Source organism: Coturnix japonica, chromosome Z, assembly GCF_054131305.1.
Source record: "Coturnix japonica strain WE chromosome Z, WE-NBRP24, whole genome shotgun sequence".
NCBI classification, from domain to species: Eukaryota; Metazoa; Chordata; class Aves; order Galliformes; family Phasianidae; genus Coturnix; species Coturnix japonica.
The window spans coordinates 74,666,216-74,686,883 of record NC_140702.1 but is presented as its reverse complement, the minus strand read 5'-3'; the positions used below and the strand labels follow the sequence as shown (position 1 = coordinate 74,686,883).

The 20,668-nt window shown below is 43.2% G+C and overlaps 1 protein-coding gene across 9 annotated transcripts in view; it reads left to right on the top strand.

The window, feature by feature from the left end:
* Positions 1-20,668, top strand: part of LOC146754202 (SMAD family member 4-like) — a 43,360-nt gene that overhangs the window by 999 nt on the left and 21,693 nt on the right. For 4 of the 9 annotated variants that reach the window (XM_085528949.1, XM_085528940.1, XM_085528941.1 and 1 more), the window contains exons 2-6: positions 2,525-2,554; positions 10,835-11,029; positions 14,458-14,583; positions 18,203-18,289; positions 19,904-19,954. In XM_085528949.1, coding sequence (XP_085385075.1) covers positions 2,525-2,554; positions 10,835-11,029; positions 14,458-14,583; positions 18,203-18,289; positions 19,904-19,954 — 489 coding nt within the window. Of the gene's footprint in view, positions 1-143; positions 417-2,524; positions 2,555-10,834; positions 11,030-14,457; positions 14,584-18,202; positions 18,290-19,903; positions 19,955-20,668 lie in introns of those variants that run through there. The other 5 variants (XM_085528944.1, XM_085528945.1, XM_085528942.1 and 2 more) reach the window with 3 other exon arrangements.

Here is a 20,668-nt window from a genome sequence, read left to right as displayed (position 1 = left end):
GGGTTCTATTGGGTCCTATTGAGTTCTATAGGGTCCTATTGGGGTCTATGAGGTCCTATAGGGTCCTATTGAGTTCTATGGGGTCCTATTGGTTTCTATGGAGTCCTATTGAGTTCTATGGGGTCCTATTAGATCCTATGGGGTCCTATAGGGTCCTATGGTGTCCTATTGGGGTCCTATGGGGTCCTATTGAGTTCTATGGGGTCCTATAGGGTCCTATAGGGTTCCTATTGGGGTCCTATTAGATCCTATGGGGTCCTATTGAGTTCTATGGGGTCCTATTGATTTCTATGGGGTCCTATTGGATCCTATGGGGTTGAAGCACGTCAAGTATTGTCAGTACGCGTTTGATCTCAAGTGTGACAGTGTGTGTGTCAACCCGTATCATTATGAGAGGGTGGTGTCGCCTGGGATCGGTGAGTACAATGGGGTCCTATGGGGTCTTATGGGGTCTATGGGGCTCTATGGGGTCCTATGGGATCCTATTGGGTCCTATGGGGTCTTATGGGGTCCTATGGGGTCCTATGGGGTCTTATTGGGGTCCTATGGGGTCTTATTGGGGTCCTATGGGGTCCTATGGGGTCGTATTGGAGTCCTATGGGGTCCTATGGGGTCTTATTGGGGTCCTATGGGGTCCTATGGGGTCCTATTGAGTTCTACGGGGTCCTATGATTAAATGGGGGGAGATACGGAAATTGCGTAAGGGAGGCCATAGGAAATAATGGGGGGAGTTACGCAAATTGCGTAAGTGTGGTACGTAGTTTGCGTAAGTGACTATGGGGCCAATGGGAGGAGTTACGTAAATTGCGTAAGGGAGCCCATAGGAAAGAATGGGGGGAGTTACGCAATTTGCGTAAGTGTGGTACGTAGTTTGCGTAAGGGAGTACGGGGTTTATAATGGGTCCTATGGGACTCTATTGGTTCCTATGGGGTCCTATTGGTTTCTATGGGGTCTTATGGGGTCTATAGGGTTCTATTGGGGTCCTATTGAGTTCTATGGGGTCCTATGGGGTCCTATTGGGGTCTATGGGGTCCTATGGGGTCCTATTGAGTTCTATGGGGTCCTATTGGTTTCTATGGGGTTCTATTGGGTCCTATTGAGTTCTATGGGGTCCTATTGGTTTCTATGGGGTTCTATTGGGTCCTATTGAGTTCTATGGGGTCCTATTGGTTTCTATAGGGTTCTATTGGGTCCTATTGAGTTCTATGGGGTCCTATTAGGGTCTTATTGGGATCCTATGGGGTCTATGGGGTTCTATTGGGGTCCTATTAGATCCTATGGGGTCCTATAGGGTCCTATTGAGTTCTATGGGCTCCTATAGGGTCCTATTAGATCCTATAGGGTCCTATGGGGTCCTATTGGATCCTATGGGGTCCAATTGATTCCTATGGGGTCCTATTGGGTTCTATTGGGGTCCTATTGAGTTCTATGGGGTCCTATTGGGGTCTATGGGGTCCTATTGGGGTCCTATGGGGTCCTATTGGGGTCCTATGGGGTCTTATTGGGGTCCTATGGGGTCCTATTAGATCCTATGGGGTCCTATGGGGTCCTATTAGATCCTATGGGGTCCTATGGGGTCCTATGGTGTCCTATTGGGGTCTTATGGGGTCTATGGGGTCCTATGGGGTACTATTAGATCCTATGGGATCCTATTAGATCCTATGGGGTCCTATGGGGTCCTATGGTGTCCTATTGGGGTCTTATGGGGTCTATGGGGTCCTATGGGGTACTATTAGATCCTATGGGATCCTATTAGATCCTATGGGGTCCTATGGGGTCCTATGGTGTCCTATTGGGGTCTTATGGGGTCTATGGGGTCCTATGGGGTACTATTAGATCCTATGGGATCCTATTAGATCCTATGGGGTCCTATTGAGTTCTATGGGGTCCTATTAGATCCTATAGGGTCCTATTGAGTTCTGTGGGGTCCTATTGAGTTCTATGGGGTCCTATTGAGTTCTATGGGGTCCTATTAGATCCTATGGGGTCCTATTGAGTTCTATGGGGTCCTATTAGATCCTATGGGGTCCTATTGAGTTCTATGGGGTCCTATTAGATCCTATGGGGTCCTATTGAGTTCTATGGGGTCCTATTAGATCCTATGGGGTCCTATTGAGTCCTATGGGGTCCTATAGGGTCCTATGGGGTCCTATTAGATCCTGTTGGGGTCCTATGAGGTCTTATGGGGTTTATGGGGTCCTATAGGTTCCTATAGGGTCCTATAGGGTCCTATGGGGTCTTATGGTGTCTATGGGATCCTATGGGGTCCTATGGGGTTCTATGGGGTCCTATTGGTTCCTATGGGGTCCTATTGGGATCCTATTATTTCCTATGGGGTCCTATGGGGTCCTATTAAATCCTATGGGGTTCTATGGGGCCCTATTAAATCCTATGGGGTTCTATGGGGCCCTATTGATTCCTATGGGGTCCTATGGGGTCCTATAGGGTCCTATGGGGTCCCATTGGTTTCTATGGGGTCCTATAGTGTCCCATAACTAACCCTATTAATCCCATTGCTTCCAGATCTATCGGGCCTGACCCTACAGAGCAACGGTGAGTTATAGGGGAAACAATGGGGTTTTTTGGGCTCAGAAATGGGGTTTTTGGGTCATTTTGGGGTCGGAAATGGGGTTTTTGGGGTCAGAAATGGGGTTTTTGGGTCCTATAGGGTCCTATGGGGTCCTATGGGGTCCTATTGGGTCCTATTAGATCCTATGGGGTCCTATTAGATCCTATGGGGTCCTATTGGGTTCTATGGGGTCCTATTAGATCCTATAGGGTCCTATAGGGTCTTATAGGGTCCTACGGGGTCCTATTAGATCCTATGGGGTCCTATAGGGTCCTATTAGATCCTATAGAGTCCTATGGGGTCCTATAGGGTCCTATTGGTTTCTATGGGGTCCTATAGGGTCCTATGGGGTCCTATAGGGTCCTTTGGGTCCTATAGGGTCCTATAGGATCCTATGGGGTCCTATTGGGTCCTATTAGATCCTATGGGGTCCTATAGGGTCCTATGGGGTCCTATTAGATCCTATGGGGTCCTATTGATTCCTATGGTGTCCTATGGGGTCCTATAGGGTCCTATTGGGGTCTATGGGGTCCTATTGAGTTCTATGGGGTCCTATGGGGTCGTATTGGGGTCCTATGGGGTCCTATAGGATCCTATGGGGTCCTATTAGATCCTATGGGGTCCTATTGATTCCTATGGGGTCCTATGGGGTCTTATGGGGTCTGTGGGGTCCCATTGGTTTCTATGGGGTCCTATTGGGATCCTATTAGATCCTATGGGGTCCTATGGGATTCTATAGGGTCCTATTGGGTCCTATTGAGTCCTATGGGGTCCCATTGGTTTCTATGGGGTCATTTTGGGGTCAGAAATGGGGTTTTTGGGGTCAGAAATGGGGTTTTGGGGTCCTATAGGGTCCTATGGGGTCCTATGGGGTCCTATTAGATCCTATGGGGTCCTATTGATTCCTATGGGGTCCTATAGGGTCCTATGGGGTCCTATGGGGTCTTATTGGGGTCCTATTGGGGTCTATGGGGTCCTATTGAGTTCTATGGGGTCCCATTGGTTTCTATGGGGTCATTTTGGGGTCAGAAATGGGGTTTTTGGGGTCAGAAATGGGGTTTTGGGGTCCTATAGGGTCCTATGGGGTCCTATGGGGTCCTATTAGATCCTATGGGGTCCTATTGATTCCTATGGGGTCCTATAGAGTTCTATGGGGTCCTATTGATTCCTATGGGGTCCTATAGGATCCTATGGGGTCCTATAGGGTCCTATGGGGTCCTATGGGGTCCTATGGGGTCCTATTAGATCCTATGGGGTCCTATTGATTCCTATGGGGTCCTATTAGATCCTATGGGGTCCTATTGAGTCCTATGGGGTCCCATTGGTTTCTATGGGGTCATTTTGGGTCTAAAAATGTCATTTTTGGGGTCAAAACCATCATTTTTGGGTCATTTTGGGTCTAAATCTGCCATTTTTGGGTCATTTTGGGTCATTTTTGGGTCATTTTGGGTCTAAAACTGTCATTTTGGGGTCATTTTGGGTCTAAAACCACCATTTTCGGGTCATTTTGGGTCTAAAACTGCCATTTTTGGGTCGTTTTGGGTCATTTTGGGGTCATTTTGGGTCATTTTTGGGTCATTTTGGGTCTAAAAATGCCATTTTTGGGGTCAAAACCACCATTTTTGGGGTCATTTTGGGGCTAAAAATGCCAATTTTAGGGTCAAACCCACCATTTTTGGGGCTAAAAATGCCATTTTGGGGTCAAAACCATCATTTTGGGGTCATTTTGGGTCTAAATGTGCCATTTTTGGGTCATTTTGGGTCTAAAAACCATCATTTTGGGGCTAAAAATGGCATTTTTGGGGTCCAAAATGTCATTTTTGGGGTCAAAACCACCATTTTTAGGTCTAAAACTCTCATTTTTGGGTCATTTTAGGTCTAAAAACCATCATTTTAGGGTCATTTTGGGGCTAAAAATGCCATTTTTGGGGTCAAAACCATCATTTTTGGGGTCAATACCCACCATTTTGGGTCTAAAAACATCATTTTTGGGGTCATTTTGGGTCAAAACCACCATTTTTGGGTCATTTTGGGTCATTTTTTGGTCATCTTGGGTCTAAAAATGTCATTTTTGGGTCGTTTTCGGTCATTTTTGGGGTCAAACCCACCATTTTCGGGGTCAAAACCGCCTTTTTTGGGTCTAAAAATGCCATTTTTGGGGTCATTTTGGGTCATTTTGGGGTCATTTTGGGCCATTTTTGGGTCATTTTGGGGCCAAAAATGTCATTTTTGGGGTCAAAAATGCCATTTTTTGGCTCATTTTGGGTCATTTTGGGGCTAAAAACCTACCTTTTCAGCTCCTCTTTATCACCTTCTCCCCTTTATAATCCCGAGCCCCGTCCAGTTTATTAGTGAAGGACGAATACGTGAGCGACTACGACGGCCAACCTGCCATTTTGGGGCTAAAAACGCCATTTTTGGGTCATTTTGGGGCTAAAATCATCATTATTAGTTCCTTTATGGGGTAAAAAACATCATTTTGGGGTCATTTTGGGTCTAAAACTGCCATTTTGGGTCTAAAACTCTCATTTTGGGGTCATTTTGGGTCTAAAAACCATCATTTTGGGGTCAATTTGGGGCTAAAAATGCCATTTTTGGGTCAATTTGGGGCTAAAAATGCCATTTTAGGGTCATTTTGGGTCTAAAACCCACCATTTTAGTCTCATTTTGGGCTAAAACCTTATCATTTTGAGTCTAAAAATGCCATTTTTGGGTCAATTTGGGTCTAAAAACCATCATTTTGGGGTCATTTTGGGTCTAAAACCATCATTTTCAGGGTCATTTTGGGTCTAAATATGTCATTTTGGGTCTAAAAACATCATTTTTGGGGTCATTTTGGGCCTAAAACCACCATTTTTGGGGTCAAAACCACCATTTTTGGGTCAATATGAGTCTATAAATGTCATTTTTGGGTCATTTTGGGTCATTTTTGGGTCATTTTGGGTCTAAAAATGCCATTTTTGGGGTCAAATCCACCATTTTTAGGTCATTTTGAGTCTAAAATTGCCATTTTTGGGGTCATTTTGGGTCATTTTTGGGTCAATTTGGGTCTAAAAATGTCATTTTTGGGGTCAAAACCATCATTTTTGGGTCTAAACTCACCATTTTTGGGGTCAAAACCCACCATTTTTGGGTCTAAAACTCTCATTTTTGGGTCATTTTGGGTCTAAAATTGCCATTTTTGGGTCTAAAACTATCATTTTTGGGTCATTTTGGGTCATTTTGGGTCATTTTTGGGTCATTTTTGGGTCATTTTGGGCCTAAAAATGCCATTTTTGGGGTCAAAAAGGCCATTTTTGGGGTCAAACCCACCGTTTTTAGGGTCATTTTGGGTCTAAAAATGCCATTTTGGGGTCAAAACCACCATTTTTGGGTCTAAAACTATCATTTTTGGGTCATTTTGGGTCATTTTTGGGTCATTTTGGGTCTAAAACCATCATTTTTAGGGTCATTTTGGGTCTAAATTCGATCATTTTGGGTCTAAAAACGTCATTTTTGGGGTCATTTTGGGTCTAAAAACCATCATTTTAGGGTCATTTTGGGTCTAAAACTGCCACTTTTGGGGTCATTTTGGGTCTAAAAACCATCATTTTGGGGTCATTTTGGGTCTAAAAACCATCATTTTAGGGTCAATTTGGGTCTAAAAATGGCATTTTTGGGGTCAAAACCACCGTTTTGGGGGTCATTTTGGGTCATTTTGGGGTCAAAACCACCATTTTGGGGTCTAAAACTATCATTTTTGGGTCATTTTGGGTCATTTTTGGGTCATTTGGGGTCATTTTTGGGTCATTTTGGGGCCAAAAATGCCATTTTGGGGGTCATTTTGGGTCTAAATATGACATTTTTGGGCTGAAAACCATCATTTTGGGGTCATTTTGGGTCTAAAATTGCCATTTTTGGGGTCATTTGGGGTCTAAAAACCATCATTTTGGGGTCATTTTGGGTCTAAATCTGCCATTTTTGGGTCATTTTTGGGTTATTCTGGGCCAAAAATACCATTTTGGGGGTCAAACCCACCATTTTTAGGTCATTTTGGGTCTAAATCTGCCATTTTTGGGTCATTTTTGGGTCATTTTGGGTCTAAAACCACCATTTTTCGGTCTAAAAATCCATTTTTGGGTGATTTTGGGTCATTTTTGGGTCATTTTGGGTCTAAAACCACCATTTTTGGGGCCAAAAATGTCATTTTTGGGGTTAAAACCACCATTTTTGGGTCTAAAACTCTCATTTTTGGGACATTTTGGGTCATTTTTGGGTCATTTTGGGGCCAAAAACGCCATTTTTGGGGTCAAACTCAGCATTTTTGGGGTCATTTTGGGTCTAAATATGACATTTTTGGGCTGAAAACCATCATTTTTGGGTCATTTTGGGGCTAAAATTGCCATTTTCGGGTCATTTTGGGTCTAAAAATGCCATTTTTGGGGTCAAAACCACCATTTTTGGGTCTAAAACTCTCATTTTTGGGTCATTTTGGGTCTAAAATTGCCATTTTTGGGATCATTTTGGGTCTAAAATTGCCATTTTTGGGGTCATTTTGGGTCATTTTTCGGGTCAAAACCACCATTTTTGGGTTTAAAAATGCCATTTTTGGGGTCATTTTGGGCCATTTTGGGTCATTTTTGGGTCATTTTGGGTCATTTTTGGGTCATTTTGGGGCCAAAAATATCATTTTTGGGGTCAAAACTATCATTTTTGGGTCATTTTGGGTCTAAAAATGCCATTTTTGGGGTCATTTTGGGTCTAAAAACCATCATTTTGGGTCTAAAAATGCCATTTTTGGGTCATTTTGGGTCATTTTTGGGTCATTTTGGGTCTAAAAATGCCATTTTTGGGGTCAAAACCACCATTTTTGGGTCTAAAAATGCCATTTTTGGGGTCAAAAATGTCATTTTTGGGGGTCAAAACCATCATTTTTGGGTCATTTTGGGGCAAAAAATGCCATTTTTGGGGTCAAAACCACCATTTTGGGTCTAAAAATGCCATTTTTGGGGTCAAAACGTACCTTTTCGGCTCCTCTTTATCACCTTCTCCCCTTTATAATCCCGAGCCCCGTCCAGTTTATTAGTGAAGGACGAATACGTGAGCGACTACGACGGCCAACCTGCCATTTTGGGGCTAAAAACGCCATTTTTGGGTCAATTTGGGTCTAAAAACATCATTTTTAGGTCAATTTGGGGTCATTTTGGGTCTAAAAACATCATTTTTAGGTCCTTTTGGGTCTGAAACTCATCATTTTGGGGCTAAAAATGGCATTTTTGGGGTCGTTTTGGGGTCATTTTCGGGCTGAAAACCATCATTTTTGGGTTTAAAACCCATCATTTTGGGTCTAAAAATGGCATTTTTGGGCTGAAAACCATCATTTTTAGGTCATTTTGGGGCCAAAAATGTCATTTTTGGGGTCAAAACCACCATTTTTGGGTCTAAAAATGCCATTTTTGGGGTCAAAACCACCATTTTCGGGTCGATTTGGGTCTAAAACTGCCATTTTTGGGGTCATTTTGGGTCTAAAAATGGCATTTTTGGGGTCATTTTGGGGTAATTTTCGGTCTAAAACTGCCACTTTTGGGGTCATTTTGGGTCTAAAACCATCATTTTTAGGGTCATTTTGGGTCTAAAAATGCCATTTTTGGGGTCAAATCCACCATTTTTAGGTCATTTTGAGTCTAAAATTGCCATTTTTGGGGTCATTTTGGGTCATTTTTGGGTCAATTTGGGTCTAAATCTGCCATTTTTGGGGTCATTTTTGGGTCAATTTGGGTCATTTTTGGGTTATTCTGGGCCTAAAATTGCCATTTTTGGATCATTTTGGGTCATTTTTGGGTCATTCTGAGGCCAAAAATGCCATTTTTGGGGTCAAAACCACCATTTTTGGGTCTAAATCTGCCATTTTTGGGGTCATTTTGGGTCATTTTTGGGGTCAAACCCACCATTTTGGGGTCTAAAATTGCTGTTTTTGGGTCATTTCCGGTCATTTTTGGGGTCAAAACCACCATTTTTGGGGCTAAAAATGCCATTTTTGGGTCATTTTTGGGTCATTTTGGGTCTAAAATTGCCATTTTTGGGTCATTTTGGGTCTAAAAACCATCATTTTTGGGGTCGTTTTTGGGTTATTTTGGGTCTAAATGTGTCATTTTTGGGGTCATTTTGGGCCTAAAAATGCCATTTTTGGGGTCAAAAACCACCATTTTTGGGTCTAAAAATGCCATTTTGGGGTCATTTTGGGTCTAAAACCATCATTTTTGGGTCATTCTGGGGGTGAAAATGCCATTTTTGGGGTCAAAAGTGTCATTTTTGGGGCTAAAAATGCCATTTTTGGGTCATTTGGGGTCTAAATCTGCCATTTTTGGGTCATTTTTGGGTTATTCTGGGCCAAAAATGTCATTTTTCGGGTCAAAACTATCATTTTTGGGTCATTTTGGGCCTAAAAATGCCATTTTTGGGGTCAAAACCCCCATTTTTGGGGTCAAAACCACCATTTTTGGGTCTAAAACCCCCATTTTTGGGTCATTTTGGGTCATTTTGGGGTCATTTTGGGTCTAAAAATGCCATTTTTGGGGTCAAAACCCCCATTTTTGGTGTCATTTTGAGTCATTTTGGGGTCAGAAATGTCATTTTTGGGGTCAAAACCACCATTTTTGGGTCATTTTGGGGCTAAAAATGACATTTTTAGGTCATTTTGGGTCTAAAATGTCATTTTTGGGGTCAAAACCACCATTTTTGGGTCAATTTGGGTCTAAATATGACATTTTTGGGCTGAAAACCATCATTTTGGGGTCATTTTGGGTCTAAAAATGCCATTTTCGGGGTCAAAAATGTCATTTTTGGGGTCAAAACCACCATTTTTGGGGCTAAAAATGCCATTTTTGGGTCTTTTTGGGTCATTTTGGGGCCAAAAATGCCATTTTTGGGGTCAAAACCACCATTTTTGGGCTAAAAACGTACCTTTTCGGCTCCTCTTTATCACCTTCTCCCCTTTATAATCCCGAGCCCCGTCCAGTTTATTAGTGAAGGACGAATACGTGAGCGACTACGACGGCCAACCTGCCATTTTGGGGCTAAAAACGCCATTTTTGGGTCATTTTGGGGTCTAAAAACATCATTTTTGGGTCATTTTGGGGCTAAAACTGCCATTTTAAGGTCCTATTTGGGGTAAAAACCATCATTTTGGGGTCATTTTGGGTCTAAAACCTACCATTTTGGGTCTAAAAATGGCATTTTTGGGGTCATTTTGGGTCTAAAAATGCCATTTTTGGGGTCAAAACCATCGTTTTTGGGTCATTTTGGGGCTAAAAATGCCATTTTTGGGGTTATTTTGGGTCTAAAAACCATCATTTTGGGGCTAAAAATGGCATTTTTGGGGTCAAAACCATCATTTTTGGGGTCAAAACCCACCATTTTGGGCCCAAAACTCACCATTTTGGGGTCATTTTGGGTCTAAAACCACCATTTTCGGGTCATTTTGGGTCTAAAAATGCCATTTTTGGGGTCAAAACCACCATTTTTGGGCCCAAAACTCACCATTTTGGGGTCATTTTGGGTCTAAAAACCATCATTTTAGGGTCAATTTGGGTCTAATTATGCCATTTTTGGGGTCAAAACCACCATTTTTGGGTCAATTTGGGTCTAAATATGTCATTTTTGGGGTCAAACCCACCATTTTTGGGTCATTTTGGGTCATTTTGGGTCTAAATGTGCCATTTTAGGGTCATTTTGGGTCTAAAACCATCATTTTTAGGGTCATTTTTGGGGTCAAAACCACCATTTTTGGGCCCCAAACTCATCATTTTGGGGTCATTTTGGGCCTAAAAATGCCATTTTTGGGGTCAAAACCACCATTTTTGGGTCAAAACCACCATTTTTGGGTCATTTTGGGTCATTTTGGGTCATTTTGGGCCTAAAAATGCCATTTTTGGGGTCAAAACCACCATTTTTGGGGTCAAAACCCACCATTTTGGGCCCAAAACTCACCATTTTGGGGTCATTTTGGGTCTAAAACCACCATTTTTGGGTCATTTTGGGGCTAAAAATGCCATTTTTGGGGTCAAAACCACCATTTTGGGTCATTTTGGGTCGTTATTTTGGGTCTAAAAATGCCATTTTTGTGTCATTTTGGGCCATTTTTGGGTCATTTTGGGTCATTTTTGGGTCATTTTGGGGCTAAAAATGCCATTTTTGGGGTCAAAAATGCCATTTTTGGGGTCAAAACTCACCATTTTGGGGCTCCTCCATCCTCTTTATCATGTTCTCCCCTTTATAATCCCGAGCCCCGTCCAGTTTATTAGTGAAGGACGAATACGTGAGCGACTACGACGGCCAACAGGCCCCCATAGGATCCAATGAGGCTCATTCGCTTCAGACCATCCAACACCCGGCTCAAGGTCGGGCTCCAAGCGACGCCTACAACCAACAGACGGAGCCTGGAACGTCCGGCTTCACTTCCATCCCTGTGGCGTCTACCAGTGAGTCCAAGATGGCCGCCGACCCTATGGATAAGGCCATTAATAGGGCCATAATCCCATTAATCCCATTGATAATCCCATTAATAGGGCCATAATCCCATTAATAGGGCCATAATCCCATAAATCCCATTGATAATCCCATTAATAGGGCCATAATCCCATAAATCCCATTGATAATCCCATTAATAGGGCCATAATCCCATTAATAACCCCATAATCCCATTAATAGGGATTAATAATCGATAATCCCATTAATAGGGCCATAATCCCATTAATCCCATTGATAATCCCATAATCCCATTGATAATCCCATTGATAATCCCATAATCCCATTGATAATCCCATTATCCCATCAATAATCCCGTAATCCTATTAATAATCCCATTAATAAGGCCATAATCCCATTGATAATCCCATAATCCCATCAATAATCCCATTAATAGGGCCGTAATCCCATTAATAGGGTCATAATCCCATTAATAGGGCCATAATCCCATTAATAGGGCCATAATCCCATTAATAACCCCATAATCCCATTAATAATCCCATTAATAGGGTGATAATCCCATTAATAGGGCCACAATCCCATTAATAATCCCATAATCCCATTGATAATCCCATAATCCCATTGATAATCCCATTAATAGGGCCATAATCCCATTAATCCCATTAATAACCCCATAATCCCATTAATAATCCCATTAAGACATTAATAATCCCATTAATCCCATCAATAACCCCATAATCCCATTGATAATCCCATAATCCCATTAATAATCCCATTAATAGGGTCATAATCCCATTAATAATCCCATTAATAGGGCCATAATCCCATTAATCCCATCAGTAATGCAATTAATAGGGCCATAATCCCATTAATAGGGCCATAATCCCATTGATAAGCCCATAATACCAGCAATAATCCCATTAAGACATTAATAATCCCATAATCCCATTGATAATCCCATTATCCCATAAATAATCCCATAATCCCATTGATAATCCCATTAAGAATCCCATAATCCTATTGATAATCCCGTTAATAGGGCCATAATCCCATTAATAGGGCCATAATCCCATCAATAATCCCATTAATAGGGCCATAATCCCATTAATAGGGCCATAATCCCATTAATAGGGCCATAATCCCATTAATAATCCCATTAATAGGGCCATAGTCCCATTAATCCCATTGAGAATCCCATAATCCCAGAGATAATCCCATTAATAGGGCCATAATCCCATTAATAACCCCATAATCCCATTAATAATCCCATTAATAGGGTCATAATCCCATTGATAATCCCATAATCCCATTAATAATCCCATTAATAGGGCCATAATCCCATTAATAATCCCATAATCCCATCAATAATCCCATTAATAGGGTCATAATCCCATTAATCCCATTGAGAATCCCATAATCCCATTGATAATCCCATTAATAGGGCCGTAATCCCATTAACCCCATTAATAACCCCATAATCCCATTAATAATCCCATAACCCCATTAATAGGGTCATAATCCCATCAATAATCCCATTAATAGGGCCATAATCCCATTAATAGGGCCATAATCCCATTGATAATCCCATAATCCCATTGATAATCCCATTATCCCGTCAATAATCCCATTAATAGGGTCATAATCCCATTGATAATCCCATAATCCCATTGATAATCCCATTAATAGGGCCATAATCCCATTGATAATCCCATTAATAGGGCCATAACCCCATTAATAGGGTCATAATCCCATTAATACCATCAATAAGGCAATTAATAGGGTCATAATCCCATTAATAATCCCATAATCCCATTGATAATCCCATTAATAGGGTCATAATCCCATTAATCCCATTGATAATCCCATTAATAGGGCCATAATCCCATTAATAGGGCCATAATCCCATTAATCCCATTGATAATCCCATAATCCTATTGATAATCCCATAAATCCCATCATTAATGCAATTAATAGGGCCATAATCCCATTAATAGGGCCATAATCCCATTAATAGGGTCATAATCCCATTAATCCTATTGATAATCCCATTAATAGGGCCATAATCCCATTAATAGGGTCATAATCCCATTGATAATCCCATAATCCCATCAATAATCCCATTAATAGGGCCATAATCCCATTAATAGGGTCACAATCCCATTAATCCCATCAGTAATGCAATTAATAGGGCCATAATCCCATTAATAGGGTCATAATCCCATTAATAATCCCATTAATAGGGCCATAATCCCATTAATCCCATCAATAATCCCATTAAGACACCAGTAATACCGTTAATAGGGCCATAATCCCATTAATAATCCCATAATCCCATTGATAATCCCATTAATAGGGCCATAATCCCATTGATAATCCCATAATCCTATCAGGAATCCCATTAATCCCATTGATAATCCCATTAATCCCATTGATAATCCCATTAATCCCATTGATAATCCCATTAATCCCATTGATAATCTCATTATCCCGTCAATAATCCCATAATCCTATTGATAATCCCATTAATAATCCCATAATCCCATCAATAATCCCATTATTAGGGCCATAATCCCATTAATAGGGCCATAATCCCATTAATGGGGCCATAATCCCATTAATAGGGTCATAATCCCATTAATAGGGCCATAATCCCATTAATAGGGTCATAATCCCATTAATAGGGTCATAATCCCATTAATAATTCCATTAATAGGGCCATAATCCCATTAATCCCATCAGTAATGCAATTAATAGGGTCATAATCCCATTAATAGGGCCATAATCCCATTAATAGGGCCATAATCCCATTAATAGGGCCATAATCCCATTAATAGGGCCATAATCCCATTAATAGGGTCATAATCCCATTAATAGGGTCATAATCCCATTAATACGGTCATAATCCCATTAATAGGGCCATAATCCCATTAATAACCCCATAACCCCATTAATAACCCCATTAATAACCCCATAACCCCATTAATAACCCCATAATCCCATTAATAACCCCATAACCCCATTAATAACCCCATAACCCCATTAATAACCCCATAATCCCATTAATAACCCCATAACCCCATTAATAACCCCATAACCCCATTAATAACCCCATTAATAACCCCATTAATAATCCAAGATGGCCGCCCTTCGGCCCAGTCCTCCAATCCAAGATGGCCGCCTTACGCCCAGTCCTCCAATCCAAGATGGCCGCCCATCTGCCCAGTCCTCCAATCCAAGATGGCCGCCCAGTCCTCCAATCCAAGATGGCCGCCCAGTCCTCCAATCCAAGATGGCCGCCCTTCCGCCCAGTCCTCCAATCCAAGATGGCCGCCCCAGAGCGTCCCCTCAATCCCACACTCTATGATCCAAGATGGATAGATCGTCCCCTCTATCCCCCACTCTATGACCTTTAATCCTCCAGGCCAACCTCCGACTGTTCTGCCCGGCAACCACGGCGATTCTCTCCTCCCATTGGCTCCCGGAGCTCAGGCGGCGGCTGCGGCGGCTCAGAACGGCTTCAGTGCTCAACCTGCCACCTACCACCACAGTGAGTCTATGGGGGCACCCCATAAACCTTATAGGGCCGCCCTATAGGGCCCATATAGGATCCCATATAGGACCCTATATCCCCTATAGGATCCCATATATTCCATATATCCCATATAGGACCCCATATACCCCATATAGGACCCCATATACCCCATATAGGACCTCATATCCCATATAGGACCCCATATACCCCATATATGACCCCATGTACCCCATATAGGACCCCATACCCCATATAGGATCCCATATACCCTATGTACCCCATATATGACCCTATATATCCCCTATAAGACCCCATATCCCATATAGGATCCCCTATATGACCCTATATCCCCTATAGGACGCCCTATATCCCCTATAAGACCCCATATCCCCTATAGGACCCCATATATGTCCCTATATCCCCTGTAAGACCCCATATACCCCATATAAGACCCCATGTACCCCATATATGACCCTATATCCCCTATAGGATCCCCTATATCCCCTATAGGACCCCATATAGGATCCCATACCCCATATAGGATCCCATATACCCCATAGGACCCCATATATGACCCTATATCCCCTATATCCCCTATAGGATCCCCCATATCCCCTATAGGATCCCATATACCCCATATAGGAACCCTATATCCCCTATAGGATCCCATATAGGACCCCATACCCCATATAGGACCCCATATACCCCATATAGGACCCCATATACCCTATATGACCCCATATAGGATCCCATACCCCATATAGGATCCCATATACCCCCTATAGGACCCCATATATGACCCTATACCCCATATATGACCCCATAACCCCTATAGGATCCCATATATCCCCTATATGATCCCATATACCCCCTATAGGACCCCATATACCCCCTATATGACCCCATACCCCATATAGGATCCCATATAGGACCCCATATCCCATATAGGATCCCATATACCCCATATACCCCATATATGACCCTATATCCTATATAGGATCCCCTATATCCCCTATAGGACCCCATATACTCCATATATGACCCCATATACCCCATATAGGACCCCATATACCCCATATAAGACCCCATACCCCATATAGGACCCCATATACCCCATATAGGACCCCATATACCCCATATATGACCCCATATACCCCATATAGGACCCCATATACCCCATATATGACCCCATACCCCATATAGGACCCCATATACCCTATAGGACTCCATATATGACCCTATATCCCATATAGGACCCCATATACCCCATATATGACCCTATATCCTATATAGGATCCCATATATCCCCTATAGGATCCCATATACCCCATATAGGACCCCATATACCCCATATATCCCATATAGGACCCCATATATGACTCTATATCCCCTATAGGACCCCATAACCCATATAGGACCCCATATAGGACCCCATATACCCTATAGGACCCCATATACCCCATATAGGACCCCATATACCCCATATATGATCCTATATCCCATATAGGACCCCATATATGACCCTATACCCCATATAGGACCCCATATACCCCCTATAAGACCCCATACCCCATATATGACCCCATATAGGACCCCATATACCCCATATACCTCATATATGACCCTATATCCCCTATAGGACCCCATATAAGACCCCATACCCCATATATGACCCTATATCCCCTATAGGATCCCCTATATCCCCTATAGGATCCCCTATATCCCCTATAGGACCCCATATACCCCATATAGGACCCCATATACCCCATATATGACCCCATATCCCATATAAGATCCCATATACCCCATATAGGACCCCATATCCTATATAGGATCCCATATAGGACCCAATATCCCATATATCCCCTATAGGATCTCATATTCCCCATATAGGTCCCCATATCCCATATATGACCCTATATCCCCTATAGGATCCCCTATATCCCATATAGGACCCCATATACCCCATATAGGACCCCATATACCCCATATAGGACCCCATACCCCATATAGGATCCCATATATGACCCCATATACCCCATATATGACCCTATAGGATCCCATACCCCATATATGACCCCATACCCCATATATGACCCTATATCCCCTATAGGATCCCATATCCCCCATATATCCCATATAGGACCCCATATATGACCCCATACCCCATATACGACCCCATATCCCCAATATAGGACCCCATATCCCATATATGACCCCATATACCCTATATGACCCCATATAGGACCCCATATACCCCATATCCCCTATAGGATCCCCTATATCCCCTATAGGATCCCATATATCCCCTATAGGACCCCATATACCCCATATAAGACCCCATACCCCATATAGGATCCCATATACCCCATATAGGACCCGATATACCCCATATACCCCATATAGGACCCCATATACCCCATATAAGAACCCTATACCCCATATAGGATCCCATATACCCCATATAGGATCCCATATACCCCATATAGGACTCCATATACCCCATATATGACTCTATAGGATCCCATATATCCCATATATGACCCTATAGGACCCCATATCCCATATATGACCCTATAACCCCTATAGGATCCCATACCCCATATACCCCATATAGGATCCCATATATGACCCCATATCCCATATAGGACCGCATATATGACCCTATATCCCCTATAGGACCCCATATACCCCATATAGGACCCCATACCCCATATAGGACCCCATATATGTCCCTATATCCCCTGTAAGACCCCATATACCCCATATAAGACCCCATATACCCCATATATGACCCCATATACCCCATATAGGACCCCATATACCCCATATAGGACCCCATATACCCCATATAAGAACCCTATATCCCCTATAGGACCCCATATACCCCATATATCCCCTATAGGATCCCATATACCCCATATATCCCCTATAGGATCCCATATAGGACCCCATATCCCATATATGACCCCATATAGGACCCCATATACCCCATATAGGACCCCATATACCCCATATATGACCCCATACCCCCTATAGAACCCCATATACCCCATATACCCCATATATGATCCTATAGGATCCCCTATATTCTCTATAGGATCCCATATAGGACCCCATATACCCCATATAGGACCCCATATACCCCATATATGACCCCATATCCCATATAGGATCCCATATATGACCCCATATAGGACCCCATATACCCCATATAGGACCCCATAACCCATATATGACCCCATATACCCCATATAGGACCCCATATACCCCATATACCCCATATAGGACCCCATATCCCATATATGACCCTATAGGATCCCCTATATCCCCTATAGGATCCCATATACCCCATATATCCCATATAGGACCCCATATATGACCCTATATCCCATATAGGACCCCATATATGACCCTATATCCCCTATAGGACCCCATATACCCCATATAGGACCCCATATACCCCCTATAAGACCCCATATCCCATATATGACCCCATATACCCCCTATATGACCCCATATACCCCCTATATGACCCCATATCCCATATATGACCCCCTATATGCCCTATAGGATCCTATATGACCCTATAGGACCCTATATCCCCTATAGGACGCCCTATATCCCATTGCAGGCAATGGCTCGTGGAGCGGCGCAGCGCGGACCCCGTACCCACAGCATCACAACGGGCACCTCCAGCACCACCCGCCCCTGCACTACTGTGAGTATGGGATATAGGGGATCCTATAGGGGATATATGGGATCCTATAGGGGATAGAGGGGATATATGGGATCCTATATGGGATATATGGGGTCATATAGGGGGTATGGGGTCCTATATGGGATCCTATAGGGGATATATGGGGTATATGGGGTCATATAGGGGGTATATGGGGTCCTATATGGGATATGGGGTCTTATATGGGATCCTATATGGAGTATGGGGTCCTATATGGGGTATATGGGGTATATGGGGTCCTATATGGGGTATATGGGGTCCTATAGGGGGTATATGGGGTCCTATATGGGGTATATGGGATTCTATAGGGGATATATGGGGTCATATATGGGGTATATGGGGTCATATATGGGGTATGGGGTCTTATATGGGGTATATGGGGTCCTATATGGGATCCTATAGGGGGATATATGGGGCATATGGGGTATGGGGTCCTATATGGGGTCCTATATGGGGTATATGGGGTCCTATATGGGGTCATATATGGGATATGGGGTCTTATAGGGGGTATATGGGGTCCTATATGGGATCCTATATGGGGTATTGGGGTCATATAGGGGGTATATGGGATCCTATATGGGATATATGGGGTATATGGGGTATATGGGGTCATATAGGGGATATATGGGATCCTATAGGGGATATATGGGGTATATGGGATCCTATACGGGATATATGGGATATATGGGATCCTATAGGGGGTATGGGGTCCTATATGGGGTATATGGGGTATATGGGATCCTATATGGGGTATATGGGGTCCTATATGGGGTATATGGGGTCCTATAGGGGGTATATGGGGTCATATAGGGGGTATATGGGGTCATATATGGGGTATATGGGATCCTATATGGGGTATGGGGTCCTATATGGGGTATATGGGGTCCTATATGGGATATATGGGGTCCTATAGGGGGTATGGGGTCCTATATGGGGTATGGGGTCCTATATGGGATCCTATATGGGGTCCTATACGGGGTATGGGGTATATGGGGTCTTATATGGGATATATGGGATCCTATAGGGGATATATGGGGTCCTATATGGGGTATGGGGTCATATATGGGATCCTATATGGGATATATGGGATCCTATATGGGGTATATGGGATATATGGGATCCTATAGGGGATATATGGGATCCTATATGGGGTATATGGGATATATGGGATCCTATAGGGGATATATGGGGTATATGGGATCCTATATGGGATATGGGGTCATATATGGGGTATATGGGATCCTATATGGGGTATTGGGGTCATATAGGGGATATATGGGGTCCTATAGGGGATATATGGGGTCATATATGGGGTATGGGGTCCTATATAGGGTATAGGGGATCCTATATGGGATCCTATATGGGATCCTATAGGGGATATATGGGGTCTATATGGGGTCCTATAGGGGGTATATGGGGTCATATAGGGGGTATATGGGGTATATGGGGTCTTATATGGGATATGGGATCCTATATGAATGAATGAATGGGAACTAATGAATGGGAACCTAAAGTGAATGAATGAATGAATGAATGGGAACTAAACAATGTTATGAATGAACGGCGGCCATCTTGTTTTCCCACGCCTCTCTCTAGGGCCCGTTCATAACGAACTGAGCTTCCAACCTCCCATCTCCAACCACCCCGGTGAGTCCAGGTCAATGGCTCCCATAGGAATCAATGGGACCCCATAGGAATCAATGGGACCCCATAGGAATCAATGGGACCCCATAGGAATCAATGGGACCCCATAGGAATCAATGGCTCCCATAGGAATCAATGGCTCCCATAGGAATCAATGGGACTCCATAGGAATCAATGGCTCCCATAGGAATCAATGGCTCCCATAGGAATCAATGGGACCCCATAGGAATCAATGGTTCCCATAGGAATCAATGGCTCCCATAGGAATCAATGGGACCCCATAGGAATCAATGGCTCCCATAGGAATCAATGGGACCCCATAGGAATCAATGGCTCCCATAGGAATCAATGGGACCCCATAGGAATCAATGGGACCCCATAGGAATCAATGGCTCCCATAGGAATCAATGGGACCCCATAGGAATCAATGGCTCCCATAGGAATCAATGGGATCCCATAGGAATCAATGGCTCCCATAGACTCCCATTATAGCGCCCCCTAGTGGCCGCTAATGGTATTGCAGCCCCCATAGGAATCAATGGGACCCCATAGGAATCAATGGGACCCCATAGGGTCCTGGAAGGGATACAGTGAGATCTATGGGGGCTATTAGGGTCCTGGAAGGGATATAGTGAGCCTATATGGGGTCATTGGGGCCTATAGAAGCACCTTAGGGTCCTGGAAGGGATATAGTGAATCCATATAGGGTCATTGGGG